Source organism: Cyprinus carpio, chromosome B13 (genome assembly GCF_018340385.1).
Source record: "Cyprinus carpio isolate SPL01 chromosome B13, ASM1834038v1, whole genome shotgun sequence".
NCBI classification, from domain to species: Eukaryota; Metazoa; Chordata; class Actinopteri; order Cypriniformes; family Cyprinidae; genus Cyprinus; species Cyprinus carpio.
Window position 1 is genome coordinate 23,502,474 of NC_056609.1, and position 26,813 is coordinate 23,529,286.

The 26,813-nt window shown below is 34.7% G+C and overlaps 1 protein-coding gene across 1 annotated transcript; it reads right to left on the reverse strand.

Annotated features, from left to right (window-relative positions):
* On the reverse strand, positions 1–26,749 carry LOC109047665 (synaptotagmin XVI). Its single transcript, XM_042737375.1, is given in 8 exon segments — positions 1–2,705; positions 4,148–4,331; positions 6,892–7,332; positions 8,200–8,293; positions 8,295–8,517; positions 12,528–12,740; positions 19,287–19,463; positions 26,476–26,749. Coding segments are annotated over 8 exon segments (1,659 nt in total). The 5' UTR covers positions 26,489–26,749; the 3' UTR covers positions 1–2,391.
* Positions 26,750–26,813: the final 64 nt, after the last annotated feature.

The following is a 26,813-nucleotide window of genomic DNA, read 5'->3' on the forward strand; positions in this document are numbered from 1 at the left end:
TAGTGTATTACAGATGTCTTTAATGATAGACAAAAATATATGCATTTATTTCCAAAAACCATGTTGTATTTGAATGCATGCAAAACAGGCACTATTGATTCTTAAAACACTGTGGTCCACGCATCTGTAATGTTCCAGAGATTTCCATGCTAATCTCCAATATCACTGGCTATAAATAAAAATCCATACAGGTTTGACCAGATCAGGCATTACAGGCATGCATTACAAAAGAGTTTGGGTTTTTATGTCATAAGGACAGTGTTAAGATTGTCTGAAGATTTTCTTGGCCATGCGTAAGTGTCTGTGCTCTGAGTACAGACAATTTTTGCTAAGTAGAATTGGTCTCTTTCCAAGTAATTACAATGAATGGGGACTGGAGCTTCCAAGCTTCAAAATGGATTCACAAGCACCATAAAAATAGTGCATATGACTTGGGCACTATACTCGAAGCCATCTCAAGCCATACAATAGCTCTGTGAGAGGGACAGGCCGAAATGTATTCAATAATAATCTCCAGTGGTCTGCTAGGCATTTATGATCAGCTCTTTGAGTAACTGATTCACATGAATTTGAGAAACAGATCTCTTCAAATGAAACATTCACACCATTTTTGTGAACTGTATCACTGAACTAAATCGAGTGGAAGGATTCATGCATGGTAGATCAAATATGAATGTCAAAATTTTCAATGGATAACATTAGTCTTTTTAAAGGTGACATATCATGAAAATCGGGTCCCCGGTGCACCTACCTAAGGCTTTCCAAACATTTTTACTGTGTTGTTCTTTTTTCTTGTTTTCTGGGCAAGCTTGTGAAAAAACAAGCGTGTTAGATTTTGCTCCCCCTTTGACATAGAAAGGGGACCTTATTATACAATTACCGCCCCTTAATCTGCACGTTTCCACTCTCAGCGCCGCCTATGTGTTTTCGCAAGTGACAATGGTGTGCCAATTCTAACACATGGCGAAAGTTCGAGCAAAGCATGCTAACTGTTCTGACACACAGATCTAATATAAACATGCGATTTCTTTCCCAGCTGTTTACCTTCACAGACATAACTGACTGTTTTTGTAACTCCTGTTTTTCACATAAACTTGTGTTTATTTTACAGTTTAAGCGCAATAAGACATGAAAGATAACTTGGTTTAGTACTCACATGCCGTGTGACAGACACTTTCTGTGCGTGTGCTGCAGATGTGTGCACTCAGTAAACCCGTATATCAGAAGTTCAAACTGATATGGTTTACAACACATGATTTCAGCTTGGTAGACAAGATAATCAAAACCAAGCAGATGTTTTTTTAGCAGAGTATCTTGAGGAACGAGCTGTAAAGGCACAGCCCTATTCTGGAAAAGGTGGCAGCTCATTTGCATTTAAAGAGACATACACGAAAACAATGTGATTCTGCTTCCAATCAAATAGGCATTTTCAAAATGATATTGTGGGGTATTTTGAGTTAAAACTTAACAGGCAAATTCTGCAGTGTCCTGAGACTTATATTACTTATTGTAATAAGGGACATAATAGGTCTCCTTTAAATCCTGACCAGCACCAGTCCTCATTCAGTGAAATTAATAAGAAGAGTTTCATGGTTGAATGAAAAGCATTCATAATGGAACATTATGAGGGTGAGTAAATACTAATAGATATTTTATTTTTGGGTGAACTACGCCTTAAAGTCATTTGTGGATATCTCTTATTCTGATATGAATAGGGATAATTTGTGTACTCCTTTTACCAGCAACTTTTATCATAACACTGTCCGTGACTTTATATTACAGTTTTGTAACTTTACATTTTACATCAAAATATGTATATTACATATTTTGATGTAAAATGTAAAAAGAAAAAAGTAAAATGTGATAAAAAGAAACAGCTTTAGTGTCATCAGTAGGAGAGCATGAATAAAAGTGCACGTGTTCAACTAACAGTTTTCTGCTCATTAAACAGTTGGTCCCACCAAAACTGGTTCTGGTGTTCAAGCTTAAAATGAACTGAAGAAAGGCATTTAATCATTTCAAATCAATCCCCCATTCATGAAATCGCTAGGCGACAATCACCGTGGCTCGAGCTATAATGCGTTTTGATTGGTTGCTGCTGGAGTTGAAGAGAGTAGTCTGTATATTACGCCATGAAGTAATTTCCTGGTTACCAGATAAGAGGCTGTATCAAGTACTCTCAGGGAGAAGGAAAGTGGTGTGTGGGTGTTTCTTTGTGTTTGGATGTGCTTCCAAAATTTACATGCCTTATCTTTGTTTGATACTATTAAAAGTGCTTGTTCATTCCAGTTTTTGTGGGTATTTTTGGTCTTGGCTTTCTCCACCTTCCCAAAGGAAAATCCAGCTGAACGCAGTAGGTTTGAGTGATTAGACTTCTATCTCTCTCTCCTCTTAAGCTTCTAGTAGTGTGTGCCAGCGGCAGACTTGCTGGTTTCCGCTCTCCTTCATGTCCTGCCAGTGAAGAAGTTCCTCCTCACCGCTGCTGTTCTGGCCCAGAGCCACCCAGCCAATCATCTCCTTGCGCTTCATGTTCCGCCGATTGTAAATGGAGACCATTAATGTGACATCTGAGAGTTGGAACAGTGCGACCTGGAAGACAAATGTCTCCTTGAAGACAGGATTCGGCTGACTGCGACGGATGGACGTCTTACAGCGGGATATCTCCTGTCCCATGGAGTTTAACAGAGCGAGCTTACCAAATGTATCTGAAAGAGAAACACATCACAAAATCACACCTCAACATATTTATCTTGAACATAAACCTTTTATGATTTATTCTATCTTCTCCCGGTGATCAAATCTTTTTGTTATTGTATAATACTAATCTGTGAATTTGTTTTAAATTAAGCAGCACAACTGTTTTCAACATTGATAACAATAAGAAATGTTTCATGAGCACCAAATCAGCATAGGATCAGATGTAGATGAGTTTTTCTCATCTGAACAGATTTGGAGAAATTTAGCATTACATCACTTGCTTATCAATGGATCCTCTGCAGCGAATGGGTGCCGCCAGAATGAGAGCTCAAACAGCTGATAAAAACATCACAATAATCCACATAACTCCAGTACATCAATGAATATCTTGTGAAAAGCTGTGTGTTTGTAAGATCTATCTATCTTATCTATCAATAAAAATCTATTATGGTGTTTTAACTTTAAACTGTCGCTTCTGGCTAAAATGAGAGTCAATAATACATAATAATGCTTCCTACAGTGAAAAAGTCCATGTCCTATTGTCCTCTCACATCAAACGATACCTCTCCTCTCCACCAAAATATCTGTTTAGAACTGTTTTTACATGTAAATGATGCTTTATCTGTGCATATTTCTCTCCTGATTCAGACAAAACACTTTTTCACTGAAGAAAGCAATATAATGGACAGAACAATTATATTTTAACCAGAAGCAATGGCTTGAAGTGGAATTGTGTGGATTACTGTAATGTTTTTATCAGCTATTTTGGACTCTTATTGTGACGGCACCCATTCACTGCAGAGGATCCATTTGTGAGCAAGAGTTGTTTTGTGCTAAATTTCTCCAAATCTGTTTTGATGAAGGAACAATCTCATATATATCTTGGATGGCCTGAGGGTAAGTAAATTTTCAGCAAATGTTCATTTTTGGATGACCCTTATTGTAGAGTAGATAAGTACAGTAACCAATATTTTTTTTTTTTTTTTTTTTGAGTGAGCACAAATCTGTGACACAGCATTATATCACAGTATATGTTTGTGTATGTATGCATGGTTTTCTTCAGCAGTGACTCATTGATTTGATGAGAGAGGTGTGAGAAAAAGATCTGTGGCTCTGCGATCGATTAAATGCCCTGTAACTCCATTCACTGAGAAGCATCATTGAGTGACTGTGACAGATTAATAGTCATACGAACAGCATGAACTCTAAAAGCCTGATGTTTGACCCACAACATAATGTGTGAGGATGACACATTCAAAATGTGCTTGTACAAATGTGTGTTCTAGCAGCTTGTTCGTGTAGAAAGGATTTATTGCAGCACATTTACTCTGAATCAATATCAGACGGCTTTAACAAAGGTTATTTGCTCAAGAGTCACTCCTGATGGTCTAATGATGCCTGTGAATGTGTTTCTGAGCCTCTGTTATTGTGAGTGGGATGGTGTGTTTACCTGGAGGTCTGTTGAGAGCGAAGTTACGGAAGTGGCTGCCTTTAATGATCTCTACAGACAGTCGTCCTGTGGTGGCGTTATATGATAAACCCAGCAGTAGTTCTGGGTTTCCACCGTGAGACACAGAATGACTGGAGGAAGCACTGTCACTCTGAGCGCTGAAAGACACCTGGGAGTCTACTGTCTGCAGAGAGGGAGATGCCAACCTAATTAGTTGGTGTTTGTTTACATAGCTTTTCAACATATGGACACTGAACTATTTCATCATGCTAGTTGGCATTTCTCTGTGATTATTTGTGAAAACTAGTTTGGCATTAAAATTTTTGTAATTGTAAAAAAAAAAATGTTTTACAAATTGAGTAAATCCTACACCAATTTATTTTCAACGTACCTTTTAAAAATGTAATCTCTTGTACATATGTGACCCTGAATCACAAAACTAGTCCTAAGTAGCACGTTATGTTTGTAGGATTTGTTTGTAGTAATTTGTATGGGTAAATTTTATGGGTTTTTTTTTTTATGTTTTAAATCATTAGGATATTAAGTAAAGATCATGTTCCATGAAGATATTTTGTAAATTTCCTACCTTAAACATATCAAAGCTTCATTTTTTATTAGTAATATGCATTGCTAAGAACTTCATTTGGACAGATTTAAAGGCAATTTTCTGCATATTTAGATTTTTTTTTTCCCTCAGATTCCAGATTTTCAAATAGTTGTATCTCTGTCAAATATTGTCCTATCATAACAAACCATACATCAATGGAAAGCAATTGTTCAGCTTTCAGATTACGTACAAATCTCAATTTCAAAAAATTAACCCTTATGACTGGGTTTGTGGTCCAGGGTCATATATGTACAACTTTACAAACCTGTGATTATAATTCAATATAAATACAAATAATATTTCTGGCACATATGCAAAAACATTGTTAAAAATTAAATATTTTTATACATTTTTTAAAGATTTATTTATTTATTGTAATGAAAAAAATATAAAAATAATAATAACTACTGGCCCAACTGTGATAGTTTAAAAATCCTTACTGTTGAGTCAAAAACCAATATATCAATATATATATATTTTTAGCAGTGGAGACATTAGCAGAGAAGGAAGAGAGGATAAACTTAAATAACAAAAACATAATGTAATGATAAAAATTAAACTTTCATATATTTTAGATTCATTGCACACCAACTGAAATATTTCAGGTCTTTTATTGTTTTAATACTGATGATTTTTGGCAAACAGCTCATGAAAACCCAAAATTCCTATCTCAAAAAATTAGCATATTTCATCCGACCAATAAAAGAAAAGTGTTTTTAATACAAAAAAAAGTCAACCTTCAAATAATTATGTTCAGTTATGCACTCAATACTTGGTCGGGAATCCTTTTGCAGAAATGACTGCTTCAATGCGGCGTGGCATGGAGGCAATCAGCCTGTGGCACTGCTGAGGTGTTATGGAGGCCCAGGATGCTTCGATAGCGGCCTTAAGCTCATCCAGAGTGTTGGGTCTTGCGTCTCTCAACTTTCTCTTCACAATATCCCACAGATTCTCTATGGGGTTCAGGTCAGGAGAGTTGGCAGGACAATTGAGCACAGTAATACCATGGTCAGTAAACCATTTTACCAGTGGTTTTGGCACTGTGAGCAGGTGCCAGGTCGTGCTGAAAACACGAAATCTTCATCTCCATAAAGCTTTTCAGCAGATGGAAGCATGAAGTGCTCCAAAAATCTCCTGATAGCTAGCTGCATTGACCCTGCCCTTGATAAAACACAGTGGACCAACACCAGCAGCTGACATGGCACCCCAGACCATCACTGACTGTGGGTACTTGACACTGGACTTCAGGCATTTTGGCATTTCCTTCTCCCCAGTCTTCCTCCAGACTCTGGCACCTTGATTTCCGAATGACATGCAGAATTTTGCTTTCATCCGAAAAAAGTACTTTGGACCACTGAGCAACAGTCCAGTGCTGCTTCTCTGTAGCCCAGGTCAGGCGCTTTCTGCCGCTGTTTCTTCTGTTCAAAAGCACACGCCTGTGCACGGTGGCTCTGGATGTTTCTACTCCAGACTCAGTCCACTGCTTCCACAGGTCCCCCAAGGTCTGGAATCGGTCCTTCTACACAATCTTCCTCAGGGTCCGGTCACCTCTTCTCGTTGTGCAGCGTTTTTTGCCACACTTTTTCCTTCCCACAGACTTCCCACTGAGGTGCCTTGATACAGCACTCTGGGAACAGCCTATTCGTTCAAAAATTTATTTCTGTGTCTTACCCTCTCGCTTGTGGGTGTCAATGATGGCCTTCTGGACAGCAGTCAGGTCAGCAGTCTTACCCATGATTGCGGTTCTGAGTAATGAACCAGGCTGGGAGTTTTTAAAAGCCTCAGGAATCTTTTGCAGGTGTTTAGAGTTAATTAGTTGATTCAGATGATTAGGTTAATAGCTCGTTTAGAGAACCTTTTCATGATATGCTAATTTTTTGAGATAGGAATTTTGGGTTTTCATGAGCTGTATGCCAAAATCATCAGTATTAAAACAATAAAAGACCTGAAATATTTCACGTTGGTGTGCAATGAATCTAAAATATATGAAAGTTTAATTTTTATCATTACATTATGGAAAATATTGAACTTTTTCACAATATGCTAATTTTTTGAGAAGGACCTGTATGTATATATATATATATATATATATATCAATATATATATGAATACTATCAAAGCAAGTACACACACACACCTTAAGATTACTACGTGGCTCCAGGACCAGTGTGATCTGGAAGCGTCCTGAATGTTTCAGCCTGCTCAGCTTGTACATGGCCTCTCCCATCATCCTCTCCCTGTTCATCTTCCCCAGCGCATACAGGCGGAACCGCAGCGCAGAGGAACCCAGATCCCCCGGCTCTAGATGTGAGAACCGGAATGTCTCCTCAAACCTAGGCATGGACCCTTTCTGTACGGCCGTCTTGTGCCGCTGTCGTTTACCAGGTAACAGCACCACATGCACCTGCCAGGAGTCCATGCCACTCCGTGCCTTGTCTGGAATACCTTGGGCCATTATCACCGTGACCAGGAGCCTGTGGGTTTCAGCCCGGTAGTCGAGGGCAATTATGAGATCACCACATTTTGAGATATGTCCATGAGGGGAAGCACTCAAAGTGTGGGATGGAGATTGTTCAAGCTGTTAGAGAGAGAAAAAGCTTATTTGCTTACGTAAACACAAACATACTCAATGCATATGTAAACATACAGATCTAACACACTTTCACACACAACGTCGCACACCTCTCCAAATGGAAGAGGAAGATTTTACTGCGAAAAACTAATACATAATCACAAGGTGTTTCCATTAGCAACAGCTATGAGTGCCATAGAGCCCAGACGACTCTTGAATATTCATTAGAATTTAGTTCTCATAACACTTGTGGAGAGGTGGAGAGAGATTTAGATCATCTAATTATGAACAGAAAAGTTAAAACATGGTGTAACACATAACAGTAATAATACACAACAGTAAAAATTTAAAACGATTTTAATAAATTAAAATAGAAAATAATTAAAAAAATCTATCTATCTATCTATCTATCTATCTATCTATCATCTTATTAAATTCATAAACATTCTTGTTATAGGTTTTGAATACAAGCCATTTATATTTACCAAGGCTGCATTTGCATGATCAAAAATACACTAAAACCCTTAATACTGTTAAATATTATTACAATTTAAAACATCTTTTCTGTTTTAATATATTTTAAAATGCAGCAGCCATTACTCTAATCACATGATCCTTTAGAATTCATTATAATATGCTGATTTGTTGCTGAAAAACATTTATCAATTTTGAAAATATGACATATGTTTCAGAATTACTTGATGAATAGTTCAAAAGTTCAAACAGAATTGATTTGAAATAGAATAAAAGTATTGCTGAATAAAAGTATTATTATTAAAAAAAGAAAAATCTTACTGACCACAATCTTTAAAAGGTAGTCTATGTAGAAGTGATAAGATAAGATCTGGCTCTGTTGAACTCAAGCTCACACACCTCAGAGCTCCATGTGGAGATATTATCCGTGGTATCATTGTTGTTGTAATATCCATGATTGTCTGCTGGAATACTTTTTTGTGTTTTTTGCCGCCACACTGCTCAGGCGACTGCTCTCGTCCCTGGGTAGAGCCTCTAGACCGTCCCCTGTGTCCTGGGAGCCCGCAGAGATCTGCTCCGCCATCAGAGAGAGGGGGTCTGTGAGGGTCCGGCCCTCAGGGAGAGGACTCTGTGATAACGGGTCTCTCGGCTCAGACCTCACACGTCGCCTGGACGAGAGGGGATCCTCAAAACTCTGCACACTGTTTCTCTCAGCTTCTACATGGAAAGAATGAGACCGAATTACTTCATATGTCTGAACTAATGTGTTGCTCAGAAAATTGCTTTGTCTCAGATGTTTCTCCAAAAAAATAAAAATGGTAACACTTTATAATAAGGTTTTACAGTTCTTTTGCTTTAGACCATCAATTAATGTTAAATCCATAAATAAAATGTTAAGGTTTCAATTGCATTTGTCTGGAAAAAAATATTGATAATATATATTGATTTTATTAGTTATTTTCAAAGATGTTAAAGTAAAAAAAAAAAAAAAAAAAAAAAAAAACCTTTTAATAATGTTTATTAGTTCTAACAAATACGTTTTTGCTCAAAACTTATCAAAATTAAAAATATTTCCGCATAGGAGAGACCTGGTGTTGTTTCAAAACAATATGGAATAGGGTGACCAGACGTCCGGAAAAATTCGGGACAGTCCCGAAATCTAAACTGTTGTCCCGAATCCCAAATCTGGCCCTAATTGTCCCGAAAATTATACTATAGCAAAATCTTGAGTAGTTATTGTCTGATAAACATTAAAAACTGTCTGCGGAGGTTGAGTCGTCCTGCAACCAGCCCCTGCCGGCTGCTCATTGGCTGCAGCATCTTTTTTCTAAGTTCTAAAAAAATATCGTAGGCGGCTAGGCGCGAATTTAGATATGCATTGATAAGCAAATTTTCATTCATTCCGTTGGCATGGCTAGTGTACCGGTACCCCAACACACTGCTAAAAGCAAAAACGATGAAGAGAGCGCAAGTTGCTGCAGCTGCGAGGAGGACAGTGATGCACGCGTAAAGGAGTGATTGATTGTTCGCGGCACTGTGTACAAAAAAATACTTCACTACACAATTATTTTGTTATTTTCGTATTAGCCTTAGGCTAAACAGAAAAGTCTGATTTACGCACTGTTACTTACAACAGTCATTGTTTTTTTTCTTTTCACAATGACATTTGAGTTTATGATTTTAATGTTGTTGTTTTTGTGGCAGACTAAAGACTAATGACAGACTGTTGATCTTTAAATAAAAATATGTTTGCTTCAGGTTTTAAATTCATAGGCTACGCAGTCTAATATCATAGAACCCCCCTTCACTAGCGTTAATGCTTGTGGTTGCCACATGTGAAGAGCTTTAAGCCCCAAAACAGAGCTTTTCTCCTTTAAGGATACACTTTCTGTCCGGTGTTTTATTTAATTTGTGCAATCTGGCAACCCTGTGCACGCTCACTGATGGCGGAACAAGCACTGATGATGATATGAAAACATACGAGTTTAGCGATCTCTCCACAGCGATATTCTGCTTACACGAAAGTGTCATATATAGACAATGTGTGTTTTTTCACAAGCCATTTGTACTGTTTGTGTTACCAAATGTGCCATGATCAAACTTTCACTGAGTTTCAGTAATGGATCTATTGTGTTTGAGGAATACATGCGCTTTTCCTACCTGTGACAATACAATGGGGAAAATGTACATAAATCGGAATTGTTGGAATTTATATTAAGAGTTTCTAAAGTTTTTACCAGGTTTCTTGTTGAAAATGGCATGGCAATGTTAGTTTTTAGTGTGTATTAACGATCTTTAAACAAAATTAACTGTGCGATCTGAGTGGCTTTTTCCAATTTGCGTACAAACTGTCACTTAGAAAATGTAATGTGAATACAGATGACAAAACACTAACCAAAACCATGAGTTTGTATTATCATAGTTGGTTAAATGAAGTTAGTGTATAGTCAGTGGAGGTTGGTTAAAGGACACATGAAATGTTATTGCATTTCCCTGCTGAATAAAAAAATCCCGCTAAAACCAGCCTAGGCTGGTTGACTGATTTTAGTTGGTCATCCAGCCCAGTCTTTGCTGGTCAGATGGCTGGTTTTAGAGGGGTTTTGACCACTTCCTTAGCTGGTCAGACTGGGAGACCAGCTGGAACAACCAGCTAAAACCAGCTTGACCACAGTAGTTTTTTTTAGCTGCTTTTTTTCAGCAGGATAGAATAATCGTTAATAATAATCGTGATTATAATTTTAATGAAAATAATCGTGATTATCAGTTTAAACATTATCGTGCAGCCCTAACATATCGGAAACCTTATTGCATAAAAACATTATGTTAATATATTTCATTTCTTTTTAAAGAGTAAAGAGCTATAAAACTATTATAGATAATTCTTTTCTAAGATAATTTATTTTTTAATATTTGAGTTCAAACTGAATGAGATTTATTTGTAGACTTCTTGACAAAACTGAGCACAGTTTGAGGAATTGTGTTATAGGAGAAACAACTGAGATACTAAAGAGAGTTCATTTGTATATTTTAATTCCACTGGTTGATTCAAATAAATAGACTAGTCTAGTAGATTTTTTAATAGAGAAATAAAGACACAATTAACAGCTGTGTCACACGGACACACTTTCCCTAAACGTTTAGCAAATGAACTTTTATTGACACTCTAACAGATATCATAATTGCAGGACAGAATTATTTGACCAATCAGGCTCTCCGAAGCAGATTATAACGATAGTAATTTATGGCTTTAAGTGCTTGTCCTACGTGACTTGTGACTCGTGACTGTGAATTTCACTGAATGAAATCTCGTTTAGAGTACAAACTGTTCTACTCAGCAGCAGCGACCAATTAACTGTAGACAGGGCCAGTTACTCCGTTACCATGGCGACCGGAAAGACGCTTTTCCATGGCAACTGATGCTGTGATGAACATTCTGAGAAATACAGCTCCATACAGCAAGAATTCAGAGGACAAAAGCAACCAAGTGGAAGCTGTTTTAGTTGAGAGATGTCTAATTGCAATGCACAGATGAGGGATGTTGACTGAGCATTAGGGGAATTAACAGTGACGTGACTGGCAGCACATTTATAAATATTTATAAAAGGTGTTTGGATTTGTAGTGCATCTTCTGAAACATAGGTTAGCTTTTTTTTAGCCTTTATCCTGAAGCAGTAAAGTCAGTGTTCAAATATTTAATAAGCATTTTTATTTAACATTATTATTTTGGATCTTAAAACTCTCAAAACAGTATCAATCTAAGCAAACGTCTCAATTTGTTCTCAGTGTAATGTTATTGCTCTCTAAGAGGAGAATTAGAGGAGTAATATTAAAGACATCTCATTTGTTAAATTTCATTTCTATAAAAAAATAAAGAAAAGGACTTGTAAATGGAGAACAATGTATTCCACAAACCACTAGCCCAGCACAGTATCTTTCCATCAAACTTTATTTTTTATTTTTTTGGCTTACCACATTGTTATTTTAGTATTATTTATATTTGTATTATATTACTTATTAATATTCTTAATTTTCAGTTTTTATTTAAATTTAAATTTAAATAAATACATTTTAATTTGAATTTAGTTATGTTTTTGTCACTTTAATTCATTTTTTTTTTTTTAGTCTTAGTTTTAGACATTTTAGTACTTCAACTTGGTTCAGTTAGATTGCAGAGCTAACTTACACATTTTTGTTTTTGAAGTTTTCCATCTAATATATGTTGTTTTATTACAGATTTATTTCAAGGTTTTTAATAGTTTTAGATAATGTCAACAATGGTTTACCATAAAGTTAATTAATTCATTGTTTATTGACAAAAAATGTTATATAATTTAAATTTTTTATGTTAAAAAAGCCTGCCAATGTCATTTTTTAATGGCTTACATAATTTTTTTCTGTTATTCTGATGACAGAATAAAAGGCAATTTTTTATTCACAATCACCCACACTCACACACTGAAAACAAACACACATATCCTCAAGTAGAAATGCTTTTGAAATAACTGAATGACCTTAATAAATGAAATGAATTTCTTAAATGCATTTTACTGTCCTTTCTAAAACATGGCTCTGTGCTCTATTTATCATCAAAGAGCCGGCTCAAAGCGTAGTGAAATATTCAGTGTGGTTGACATATATGTGGCTGTCATGTATATCAGGAAAGCATAGCTATGCTGTGCATATTTATATACAAATGTCTGAGTGAATAGGAGAATGTGGGTGCGTACCTTCACAGTCAGATGGCTCTGTGCTTCCTTCTTCCTGGTCAGATGGCAGCCGTTTAAATTTGTGATGTTGCCCTGGTGCATTCTGGGTGTTGAGCTCCGTAACACCTAAACGGAAGCTTTGTGAGCGGGAAACTGAGATCTTAAACTGCTTTGCTAACTCATCATCGCTGTCTGATGAGCTGGAATTCTCTCCATCATCGCCATAAGTATTCACTACACACACAGATGGACAAAAAAAGAGACAAACAAAAAAGTTACAAAAAATTTGGATAAAGATAAATGCAGAGAAAATGAATGAATATGGACCAATACAGGCCTACCAGCCATAATTCCAAGGCATTGCTATGTGGTTGCTGGGGGTAATTACTCGGCCATTACCATTACCATGCTAGTGGATGCACAACTTGTCGTTAACTAGCTTAAGTCAAAACAGTCCTTCCTTAAAACATTCTAATCCCCTAGAAATGGCTCCAGTTCCTTGGTCAATGCAAGTCTATGGAAATTTTTGCCATGCTAGCAGCATTCAAGTAAGAAATGTCTTCTTATTGAAGCTATAGACAATATTCATTCCACAGCAGTGAGTGATTTTCTGCTTTTATTTAATTTTTGGGGTCATATTAACAATTTAGACAGCAGTAGGTACTGTAAGTTACACTGCTGTCATGTACACATATATATAATAAATAAAAAAATATTTCTTTCCCAGATGTTTACATTCACAGACATAACCGACGTTTTTGTAACTTTTGTGTGTTTTTCACATAAACGTGTGTATTTGAAAGTTCATGCGCAATAAGACATGAAAGAGAACTTAGTTTAGTAAGAACTCACAAGCCGAATGAGTGACAGACGCTTTTTGTGCGTGTGCTTCGGATGTGTGTGTTCAGAAAACCTTATATCAGAAGTTTAAACTTATATGGCTTTAAAACGCATGATTTCAGCATGATAGACATGATAATCAAAACCAAGCAGATGTTTTTTTAGCAGAGTATCTGAGGTAGGAGCTGTAAAGGCACAGCCCTATTCTGGAAAAGGGGGCGGGGAGCAGCAGCTCATTTGCATTTAAAGATACATGCATGAAAACAGTGTGTTTCTGCTTCCACTCAAAATAGCCATTTTCAAAATGATATAATAAATTATCTGTGGGGTATTTTAAGCTGAAATTTCACAGACACATTCTGGGGACACCTGAGACTTATATCTTGAAAAAAGGGGCATAATAAGTGCAGTTTACAATAATATAATTAATTATACTTTTTTCAGGATTAAAAGAAAGATTCAAAAGAACAGGATATTTATTTCAAATCTAAATATTTTCTAACATTATAAAAGTTTTTTTTTTACTGTCACTTTTGATCAATTTAATGCATCCCTGCTGAATAAAAGGCCTAAATTCTTTCTATTTTTTTTTTTTTTTTTTTACTGGTCTCAAATGTATATGCAGTATTAATAGTGATAACCACCTTAGCAAGCACCATTAAAATAAAAGACCAAAAAACAGAAAAACATTCACTTCGTACTGATGCAGGGCAATCTGACCACAATAACTTGTTTTTTTTACCCCAATATTCCATAAAGTGAGAGAGAAAGACAATGCTGTTGGTAGGTGACTCAGACATGTTGGTATTTTTACTGGTAATGTAGAGTGTGTGTAGAAAGGCATGCCTACCATATGCACCTAATCATAAGAGAGTGGCCAATTAGTGTCTTTGTGTCTCCTTTTTCTCTCTTAACCATTATAGTTGTACTTCCATTCATTGCACTGCATTTCACCACATAATTTACTCTCTCTCTCTCTCTCTCTCTCTCACACACACACATCAAATTAGGCCAAGTGGCTATGTAAGGAGCAGCATAGGAGGTTGCCATAGTTACCAATCCCTCACACTGAAGTGCTTTCCTCAATGTACGCACCGAGAGCATTCCATATGACATAAATGATACCTACGCATTGAATCTGAAAGAAGAACAATCATAGCAGCTGTGCCATTCCAAACAGAACAGCTCATAAATAACTGCAGCAAAGAACTCTTTAAAACAAATGTCCTTGTAGATTCCAACTCATGGACATTTTGTATAAAACATATATTAAACCAATTTTACCTCTCTGATTCTGCACAGAAAAAATTAATTTCATTACATTCCTAAATACATAAATATTTTAACTATTTGAATGAAAACGTAATGTATTATGAATTAATATGAATTAACAATGGACAGTATATTTAGGAATTGCAATGATAATATGTTCAAAAGATTAGAAAGCATTTAATATTTCTTCAGAATGCTAATATTTTTTAAAAGTTTTCTTTTTAAACCTTTTTTTTTTAAATTGAAAAGAGTAAAAAAAACAACAACAACAACAACAAAACAATATGAACTATTAATTTACTAGGTGACAGACATGCCTATATTTATTTAGTTATTTAGTTAGTTAGTTAGTTAGTTAGTGAATTAATGTGAATTTCAGAGTCTTTCTAGCTCCGACCTATATAAATATCTGTATTCTATCCAGCCTCTTATAGAAAAATGAAATGATTTCCAAACATTTACTGGCTAACTTTTTAGTTAGTTAGTTATAATTATATATAGTAATATATATATATATATATTATATTAATATATCCAGTACAGTTCAAAAGTTTGGAACATTACTATTTTAAAGAAGTGATTCTTCTGCTCATCAAGCTGCATTTATTTGATCAAAAATACAGAAAAAAAATGTAATATTGTGATATATATTACAATTAAAATAACTGTTTTAAAATTATTATACTTAAATGATCATTTATTTCTGTGATGCAAAGCTGAATTTTTAGGATCATTATCACATGATCCTTTAGAAATCTTCTAATTATGATGATCATTATCAAAAGTTGGAAACAGTTCTGCTGCTTAATATTTTTTCAGAACATGTGATACTTTTTAGGATACCTTTGATGATAACTGAATAAAAAAAAAAAAAAAAAAAGAAGAAGTTATTGTTTTTAAAATATAAATATTTTGTAATAACAATTCACTACTGGTGTAATTTGGGGTCAGTAATTTTTTTTTCTTTCTTTTTTTAAAATAAATCAATACTTTGTATTCAGCAAGGATGTGTTAAAAATTGATAAAAATGATAGTAAAGAAATATATTATTAAAATATATATTATTAGAATTTTTTTTTTTTTTTGAATAATGCAGCAGTTCTTTTTAACCTTTTATTCATCAAATATATTAGACAGTAGAACTGTTTCCACACTCATAATAAATCAGAATATTAGAATGATTCTAAATGATCATGTGATAGACTGGATGTTACATGTGACACTGAAGGCTGGAGTAATGATGCTGAAAATTTTTTAAATGATCATGTGATAGAGTTTTTTTTTAATAATATTCAAAGAGAAAACTATTAATTTTAAGTTTAATAATACATATTACTGTTTTTTTTCTGTATTTTTGATCAAATAAATGCAGCCTTAATGAGCATAGAGACTTCTTTCAAAAACATTAAAAAGAAATGTTTCCAAACTTTGACCTGCTACTGTCAATATATATATATATATATTATATATATATATATATATATATATATATATATATATATATATTAGAATGTCCAAGATCTTAAAGAGATAGCTCACCCAAAAATGAAAATTTCATCATTTACTCCCCCTTAAGCTGTTCCTGACCTGTATGAATTTCATTATTCCGCTTACCACAAAAGATATTCTGAAGAATATTTGCTGTTCAATTGACTTCCATAGTAATATTTTTCATACTATGGAAGTCAATGTGGACCAACAACTGTTTGGTTGCCAAAATTCTTTAAAATATCTTTTTTTTTCATGTTCCACAAAAGAGAAAAACTCATAAACAAGCTAAGGGTCAGTGTCAATGAGTCAGAATTTTCATGACAGAATTTTCGTTTTTGGGTGAAATATTTCTTAAACAAGCATATTAAGAGTATCATAGGTGGTGTTTATTGACTAGACTATGTATTATTGAATTTTTGTATGTTTGTGTGTGTGTGTGTGTGTGTGTGTAATTGTGTGTGTGGGAGTGAACATGGCATGTGTATTTGATATGTGTATGTGTGTGTACAGTGTATTCATGTGTAAATTTAATGACTCTCCTGTTTGTTTTGAGAGGGCGTTCTCAGTTTACCGAATATATTAAATATCCAGAAAGATGAAACACACACACACACACACACACACACACACACACGAGGCTGTCTTAAACCCTGCATATGAGTGACTGTGTGTCTGTGTTTAGTGTCTTTCCAAGCAGAATTTCTCAGAAACTTTTACAGCAATGAAAATTTTATATGAATAATCAACAAAAAAGATATCTGAAAGCTAAAGCTAAACCGAATGTACGAGACTTCCAATTCATCAGCCGCTAGTATAGACAAATAATAATAAGAATAATAGAGTGCAGAAAATGGTAAAGCTATTTGTGCTAGAAGCCATATGATTATTATGATAACTGATAATAATAAAAAGATAACAAATACCAGGTTGCAATAGTAAGCAGCATAACAGTCTGTTTTTGTACAGCTAAAATGGAATAATCATCTGACACTGGAAACATTTAACCAGTTTACAAGAACAGAACCACCAGTGATGTTTAAACTACACAAACGAACAGCAGTCTCAACAAAAACAGACCAAGAAGATGAACCAAGCCAACTTCTAACCCACATCTTACCAGCATCAGAGCAGCGTGATGCCAGCAGACTCCTTCTGCTCTCCAGCTCGTCTGTCTCTTCACTGATGGGAGTCAGACGTTCGGCAGAGGAGGCATAATCAAACCTGCTGCCCTGATCCACTCCAGATCCATGAACAACCCTCAAGTTCTGCTCCACCTCTGAACTCTCATCTTTCACCGAGACCTCAGAGTCAACAGCTCCGTTTTGGCCAAGGTGGCGGAAGCCATTGGAGAAAGCATCTGAAATCTGAGCGAACCATGAAGAGAGGCCTGCCTGAGGAACGTCCGCCATTCCTTCAGATTTCAAAATGTTTTTCTCAACACTTTTGAAAAAAGCTCAAAAGAAGGTCTATTTTCAGATGCACAGAAAACCCAGTGAATTCCCTCATGCTGTTACTGTTTTAAAAACAAAATCAACAGAGTTTATACAGGACATATATTTACTTCTATTGTGCAACTAACAACCACAATTTGTATGGCAGACAGACATCAAGCATAACTGCCTTCAGTTATCCAATGAAAACTGTTCTAAATAATACAGTTTAAACTGTTTTAAATGGTATTAAAATTTTGTCCGAAACCACTTTTTTTTTTTATTCTATTTTTTTATTTGACAATGTCTATGGAAGCCTTTTTTCGCAACACAACCAAAAAATAAAAAAGATAATTGTGACTATTTATTTCATAATTCTGACCTTTTTTCTCACAGTTGCGAGTTTACATCTCATAATTCTGACTTTTTTTCTCAAAATTGTGAGAAATAAAGTCATAATTGCGAGATATAAACTCGCAATTCTCACTTTTTTTTCTCAGAATTGTGGGATATATACTCAAAATTGTGAGAAATAAAGTTAGAATTGCAAGATAAAAACTCGCAATTCTGATTTTTTTTTTCACAGAAATATGAGATATAAACTGGCAATTGCGAGTTGTAAAGTCCGAGTCTGAGGGGGAAAAAATTTTCTCAGAATTGCAAGTTATATCTAAAAGTGTAAATAACAAGTTTGTATCATGCAATTCTAAAAAAGTCTGAACTGTGAAAAAAAAGGTCAGAATTGTGAGATAAAAGGTCCTGTATGGAAGTATGGATCCACAATCACCTTTTTTTTATTCAGTGGCTGAAACGGGCTCAACTGATAACCGGGTAATATTAAAAATCTTTACTATTTTGTCTAAATAGATTATTTGCTTAAAAAAAATAAAACAAGTCAATCAGTTATAAATGCTACAAGTGAATTTAGTCATCACAACATTGTAATACACAGTATGAAAATAGATAGCCATTTTGAAATTTGTCAAAGATTGGATTTAACAATGTTATTAAATGATCTGTGTTTCTAAAGATAAACTTTTAGTGAGCGTTAGATGATGGTAGAGGTAATCTAAATGTAAAGATATGAAAAACTAGCATGCACGATTAAATGTCCAATTCCAGTAACTTTAAAAAAATCTCAAATATCAGCCAATAACTGCATCCCTAGAACAAACACTTACCAGCATGGCTTCCTCAAAAAACAATCAGTTACTCCATTTAGAGCCCCTGCACCTCAGAAACTATCTACACAGAGCAAACCTTCAGCCAAACCAGTACAGCAGCACCTGAAGCATGGCGTTTAACTAGACTCAGGACATCTCATAGGACAGACAGAGTGAATGTTTACTAAAGGAGCTGCTTTGAAATACCACAGCAGTACACCCAGCTGATATACTGACTGTGTAATGTGTGTGTGTGTGTGTGTGTGTGTGTGTGTGTGTGTGTGTGTGTGTGTGTGTGTAACCAAAAAGTGCAGGGTTTACTCATAGGTGAATGTGTGTGTATGTGTGTTTTCCAGGAATGAATAGAGATAGGGACAACCCACAGAGCACACAGAGCTGTGTGTGGTTCATTGCATATAACATACAGATAATTGGATCCCAGTAAATCCCCCTGTCTACCAATGGTTTTCAAACAGACTACTATTATATTCACCTTGGATATAGGAGAAAGTATTTTAGTAATGAAATTCACCTTTTGCAAAAAAAGAGCAAAAAAGTCAGCAAAACATGAACAATCAACTCACCGAGTCCCTGGTGAATCCCAGCGCGGTCTCTTCGTTTGCGCCGGCTGTACTGCTCAAGGCACGGCAGACCTCCGACACGAGCGAAACAAAGCTTCTTATTGATAAAGAGAAAGAGTATGGCCAGCAAAACGACAAAGATGCCCACAGCTGACAGGAAGCCCACCGCCTCGGGAGTGACTGGTGAGGGAACAAACACACAGATACACATTGATCAGAAGCATTGAAGTATAGAAGTTAAATTTTTATACTGTATTAATTATATTTTCCATCTTTTAAAGGGATGGTCTATCCAAACATTAAAATTTTGTAAAATTTTGTAATTATTTACTAACCATGTGTCGTTCCAAACCTACATGACTTTCTTCTGTTGAACATAAAAGAAAATATTATAAAGAATGTTGATAACCAAATAGTTTTGGTTCCTATTAACTTCCATTGTATGGACAAAAAATAAAGTGGAAGTCAATGGGAAAAAACAATGTTTGGTTATCAACATAATCTTCATAATATCTTCTTTTTACATTCTACAGAAGACAGAAAGTCATACAGATGTTGGAACAATATGGGGGTGAGTAAATAATGAAATTTCCTTTTTGGATACATTTGGTTGGTCTACACCATGTTGATGGCAGGGTTTACAGTGCTTGTGGGGACATTAGGTCCTCACAACCTTATGTTAACCCAACCCACACACAGGTGAATGCAGACGCCATAAAATATTATAGAGAAGCTTTACCCTTTAACATTTTTACACATCTTTTTATAAATGACCCAGAACATCTTGTGATTTCACAATTCCTAGAATAAACTGTGAAGCTAATGATGTCTTTGCACATACATTTTATTTAGCCCATATTGTCAGGAACATTTACAAAAGGCTCTAACAAAAAAAAAAAAAAGTAAAAATAGTAATGTGATGTAATATAATTATAATTTTCTACTTTTTATTTATTTAAAAATATATGTTATTGCTGAATTGTCAGCAGACATTACTCCAGTCATCAGTAACATGATCCTTTAGAAATTTTCTATTTTATTTTATTTAAAAATGTATTATTGCTGAATTTTCAGCAGACATTACTCCAGTCATAAGTGTAACATGATCATGATTACATATATATATATATGTAAGACTGCCCTAATGAATGCATATTATTGAAATGTTTGTGCCACTGACCATGTTTTCTCTCAAATTCATTTGCTGCTATGATGCATTATATAATGGATTTTAAAATAACATACATTATACACAAAGACATCTAAGAACAGATGTCTTCCTAAACTAGATTTCCTACTTAAAAAGTGTTGTAAAAGTGATCTGATGCTAGTTGAATGCTATTTATTACAGAACTGCCAAAAACATGTGATACAACAGAACAGAAATCATAACTAAATGTATTTGCAGATGCCAGTTTATATAAGTTCATTAATTCATATTGCTCACAGTTGCAATATATTTTCATTAAAGGGGAATTTGTTGACTACTATAAGACTGATCTCAGCCTTGTGGAAAACAGCCCTGCAGCAGACAGAGAGAAACCATGGCCTCATATTCAACACGTATTCATCAAAGGTGCTTTGAAGTGAACACTTCAAGTGTAAAATGGACCATTAAGTTGCATAAGAGTGAATATTTTACTGAGTCTGAGAGGGCAGGCACTTCTAAGTGTGTGTTTACATGTGTGTGTTGAATGAAAGGCTGAAGCTGAACACTATTATGCTGAACCGTCTAATCTGCACCCACACACACAAGCCAATTGCACAGTCATAGTTGTCACTGAGATGAACACAACTAGCACTCACACAAACAAGTGTGAAAAACAGAAGCAAAGATAAATATGGTTATAAAAACAAGAATGAGAAAAGAGTAAACCTCCACTCACTTCCTTTGCATAGAAAAGACCAGCATGAACATTCTGCCAAACATATTCTTTCATGTGTTTTTTTTTTTTTTTTTTTTTTTTCATGGGAAAGTCAGTTTTACAGCTTTGGAAATAACATTAGGGTGAGTAAAATGTTGACAGAATTTAAATTTCAAGTGAGATTAAATGCACTGCTGCATAGGGCTGGGGATTTCATATCCAAACACTTGGCCATGCTCTCTGCACTCGTCTACATGCGCAAGCAAGAACACACTGACCTTGTAAGCATAGAAACACACATTCACACACCCCCACATGGACCTCTGTACTGCATGAGCAAGATGGTTTCCTTGGAAACAACTCAAGCATTCTGTGAGGAGTGATTTGTGCATGGCTTTGTTCACATAAACACACATGATTTCATGTTGCCATGGATTTTCATTTTAGTTCATATAAGCTCTAAATATTATCTAACATCATTATACCATTATTAATTACTAACTATTATCCAAAACAAGCTAAATGTCTAACTCATATACACTCAACACTGTTAGAAGGTACAAAACCGTCACTGATACGGTACACTTTTAAAAAGTTACTAATATACACACTTCATGTATTTCTAAGGTACTAATATGTACCATTTAGGGGTAAATGGTACAAAGATGTACCTTTTAGCTTTTGTACCTCAAGGTACTGTCACAGTGACAACTGTGAGAATGAGTGAAAAGTGAATCGAATATTGCTTGTGTTGCCAAACAAGACATAAAAAGAAATATAGGGAGTTGGAAAAAGATAAACTCTAAGGGATAATAAAACATTGTTTTTTAAATGCCATACATTTCTTGCCATGCCTGAAAATGGTAAAACATCTCCATCTACTGGTCATTTATTTGAACTGCAACATAGCCTAACTGCATAGACTGAGGAACAACAAATCATATATAAAAATAGCTATATTTTATGTTTGTTGTTTTTATTTATATATGTTTTCATTTCATTGCTTTAAAATTTAGACAATATAACACGAGCATACACATTCCATATTTAATTGCTGATTAGATATGGAAGAAGAAAAAATTTAAAGTCAAACTTTAAATTATATGCTTTTGTAAAGTGATTCTTTTTAATGCCACAAAGTATGAAAGCCAACATTAAGGGCTTGCCATTAATTAATTGGTACAGGATGTCGTCTCTCTCCATTGTTGCAGTAAGCTTCCTGTCAGACTCGAACACCCTTCCTGACAGCTGAAAACTGAAAGCTTCTCAAAATCCACTAGACTCTAAACACTCCAAGGCACACTCTTTTATTTCTTATCCACAAAATCTAAATTCCTGGACAGAAGTGGGTCACCCTGAGTAAACAAAGCTGCACAGACAGAAAAACATGCTTCAGAACACCAGTTCACAGGCCAAGCCTTGATGGTGACATTTTAAACCCTGAATTAACTTGTTATATTACACAGTTGGCTAATTGTTTTCCTTTTTAAAAACATAAAGCCCACAAAATGTTGTTTATGCTGGAAATATTTTTTTTTATTCATCAAGCACACATTAAATTAATCAAAGGTGTAAAAAAAAAGATATTTACAATGTAAAAAAGATTTGTATTTTATATAAATGCTGTTATTCTGAACTTTAAAAAAAAAAATCCATAAAAATATTCATTAAGCATTAAGCATTTGGACTGTCAAAACAAGAAGAAGTGTTTATTCCAAATCACCAAATCAGTATATTAGAATGATTTCTGAAGAATCGGGTGACACTGAGAGCTGGAGTAATGATGAAATGATGAAAATTCAGCTTTGCCATCACAGGAATAAACTTCATTTTAAAATAAATTAAAGTAGAAAACAGTTTTATATTGTAATAATATTTCACAAGTTTTCACTGTATCAAATAAATGTAGCCTTGGTGAGCGTAATTCTCTTCTTTCAAAAACATTACAAAATTTACAGATCCCCCAAACTTCTGAATGGTAATGGAATTGCTGATTTTTTAATGAAAAAAGCTTAGGACACTTAGGACACAAATATTTGTTTCATCCAGAACAATGCACCTGCTGGAAAATCATATCTGTAAACCAATTAATGTAAAAATAGTACCCTTAAGCTCACTCACAAATATATAACGTACAAACACAATTCCTTTAAAAACTTCCAGAGCCTAAATCACAGATGGGTCAAAAAGTAGGACACTGAGACACTTTGTATCCTGGATTTGTGTTGTATAATTAATACTGAAGCATCTAGAAACGTGTTTATAAAGATAGGAAGGGTTTTACATGTAAAGATGAATGTTTTTCTGTCTCCTCCTTTAAAACACACACCACCTGAGATCATATAATCAGCCTGTCTCTCACTGTCGCACTCTAATAAAGGCAGAGGTGGGAACCGAGAAACAGGTTAATGAATCACTCTATAAATAAATGAACCTCAAACACACCAGCACACTCTCTGCAGAACAAATCAAAAGCTGATAACAGAGGCTTGTGATTCTGAATTTTCATGACTGACCAAATAAAGGTGCCATTTCCCAGAAACTGTCTTGTTCATGTCTGAGAATATTATTAGTCCAAGAACAGCATGGAATGTGGCGGGATTCTGGTCTCTCTGGATCCAGTCTTCAACCATTAGACTAATTAGGTTATAGGTCATTTTTCATCTGAGCTATCTAGAGTTCACTCGTGCAATTAGAGACAAATGTGAACTAATGCAAAATAAAAAATAATTAGATCATTTGCATATTTCAGGCAAAGAGTTACAATCTCATCCTGGTTATAAAACAATAGGCCTATAGTAATAGTAGGGTAAATATATTATTAAAATAAAATATTTATCAGGCCTCCAACTATAGAGCAGAAATCAATAAGAGAACCAATTTATTATAAGTGAACTCCACCATTATGGAATATGGGAGACCAAATCTCTAGTTCATGCTTTTACAGTCTCAATTTGAGATATTTCACCCAAAAATGAAAATTCTGTCATTAATTACTCACCCTCATGTCGCTCCAAACCTGTAAGATCTCTGTTCATCACACAAATTATGATATTTTTGATGAAATCTGAGAGCTTTCTAACCCTGCATAGACAGCAATGTAACTGACATGTTCAAGACCCAGAAAGGTAGTAAATACATTGTTAAAATATGAAAAATAAAATATGAATATGAAAATATCAGTGGTTCAACCTTAATTTTATGAAGCTATGAGAATACCTTTTGTGCGCAAAAGCAAAAATAACGACTTTATTCAACAATTCCTTCTCTTCCGTGTCAGTGAATGAATGAATAATGCATTCCTCTGCTTGCAAACAAGGTGCAGCGCATCCAGGTTTTTTTTATGTCAGAATGCCGGCTCCTGCCTCAGCAGCATCACATGCATACATGGTACTGTCGTAAATGTGCGTAGAAGAAATTACTGAATAAAGTCATTTCTGTTTTCTTTGCGCACAAAAAGTATTCTTGTATTTAAAAAAAAAAAAAAAAAATTATTGAAAGTAAAAAAGTAATCCTCTTAAACACATCTGAATTTCAAATGCATTATAAGCTAATGGTTTCCAACCAAATTAAAACGTTTTAAACCAACAAAAAGTGGAAAAATGATAAAACTCCTATTTTGACCAACAGAAACAGAAATGTATAATTTGTAAAAAATTACAAAACACAAAAATATACAAAACATTACAACTTGCCCTGATCTGACATTTTTTGAACAATACCTTTATACTAAAAAAAGTTCAGGTTAAAATGCTCTTTCATTATAATTAATTGGCTCTTCTCTTTCTGAAAAAGGGTAAAGATGATACTAGAGCAATACCCCAGTTAAGAGGTACAGGCACCCTAGGAGGTACATCTTTGCACTTTTTTTTAACCCCTAAATGTTACATATTACTACTTAAAGTTACATATTAGGCTAACTAAAGTGTACACTGCACATTAATAACTTTTGAAAGGGTACCGACCCAGTGACAGTTCTGTAGCCTGCCTTTTATTTTTATTTTTTTATTTTTTTTGATGTTTTATTGAGTGCCCTTGTTTAACCAGAAGCTATTATAAAAAAAATAAAATAAAATAAAAAATTATACTGATATATTAAAATTTCAGTTTGGAGAAAATACCCTTGTGAAATATTCCCTATGTGTAGCCGAGATCTCTCTGCAAAATAAACAAGTACATTTCATTATAGCTCTCTTTAATGATTTATTAATTGAACTATTTTTAGTATTTGGTTCTACATTTCCCTTTGGAAATCAAACAAAGTTGATTTAGAAAATGAAGGACTTGCAGCAGGGGCATAAACAAACATGTTTTCTGAAGGTTTATTTCTATGATTAACACAGTTGCACAATCTGTCTCTGACACTGATATGCGATTCTTCAGTTAGCTGGAGATATCTGACTCAGATATATCTATCTCAAAAAATGAGGCTTCTTCAAACTATGCTTTATGCTAAAATATTTATGACATCTTCTGTATTAAAGATAAGGGCCTTGAACAACCTTAAAGCTGATTTTAGTGTAAGTGTATTGATGTGTATTTCTTTGTGCGTTATTAGGATTGTGTTAATTAGCTATTACCTTTAAACTTGCAAGAATAAAATTACATTCATTTCATTTTTAAATTCATTTCTGAATTCAAATTCCAAAATACTAACAGGTTCAATGTAGACACCTTATAAATCTACATCTAAACATATGTATAACCTATACTTTATTTATTGTATATTTCTTCAAAGTTTAAGTGAACCATCTATTTTTTTTTTTTTTTTGGAAATTTTTTTTAATTGTTTTCTAAACTGCTGTCATGGTAATGACATCAGTTTGGGGGACAGTGATTTATTTAAAAAATCCATTTACAAAAAGGTATTAGAAGAAACACAATCATAATCATATACGTTAAGCCATTATAACGTGTGCTTTAATACTAGAATGATTTAAAAAAAAAAATCCAACCATAAACATTTTTATAGCTATTTTCAAAGGCAATAACAATCAGCAGGTGATGAAATAAAATGCAACACTAGCAGTAGCCAAAACATGGATTATATAAAAAAAAAACATCGCTTGAAATTCTCCAGGCGTGTTTATAATCGTCTGGATGAAATGTCAGTTGTTATAATGTCATATAACGTTACAGTAGAGAAGATGACCCCTCTGAGATGAGGATTTGAATGATTATTATGATGCTGGCAAAATTCATCGCTGAGCCATGCAGCAAAATCAACCAAGGAGCTTTAATAAACATACTGATAGTGTGTATAACGATATTCGATCAGGAATGAATTCAAAGCCTTCTAAAATCATTTAAAGCAACGCGATACTTACTATCTGATGCCATGGTCGCGTTGCACTGAACCAGCGGCTTCAATCACCCGGCCTATCGATCAATATCGATCGATATCTTCATAAGTATAAAACAAAGAGGCTTGGCGACCAGTTCTCCTTCACGTACCAGCTCGTCTGTCCCCGTTAAACCTGCTGGAGACGGAGGAGAAGCCCACCGGGACACACTGCTGTCGCGGGTACGCATACGTGCACGCGGGCATCTGGACGAGAACGCGCTGCGCGCTCGCTACGCTCTGCAGCAACGACCTCCAGAACTTTCATCCAGACTCAGTTAGTGCAAGTCATATTCAGTTTCCGCGTATAGGGCCTATAAATTT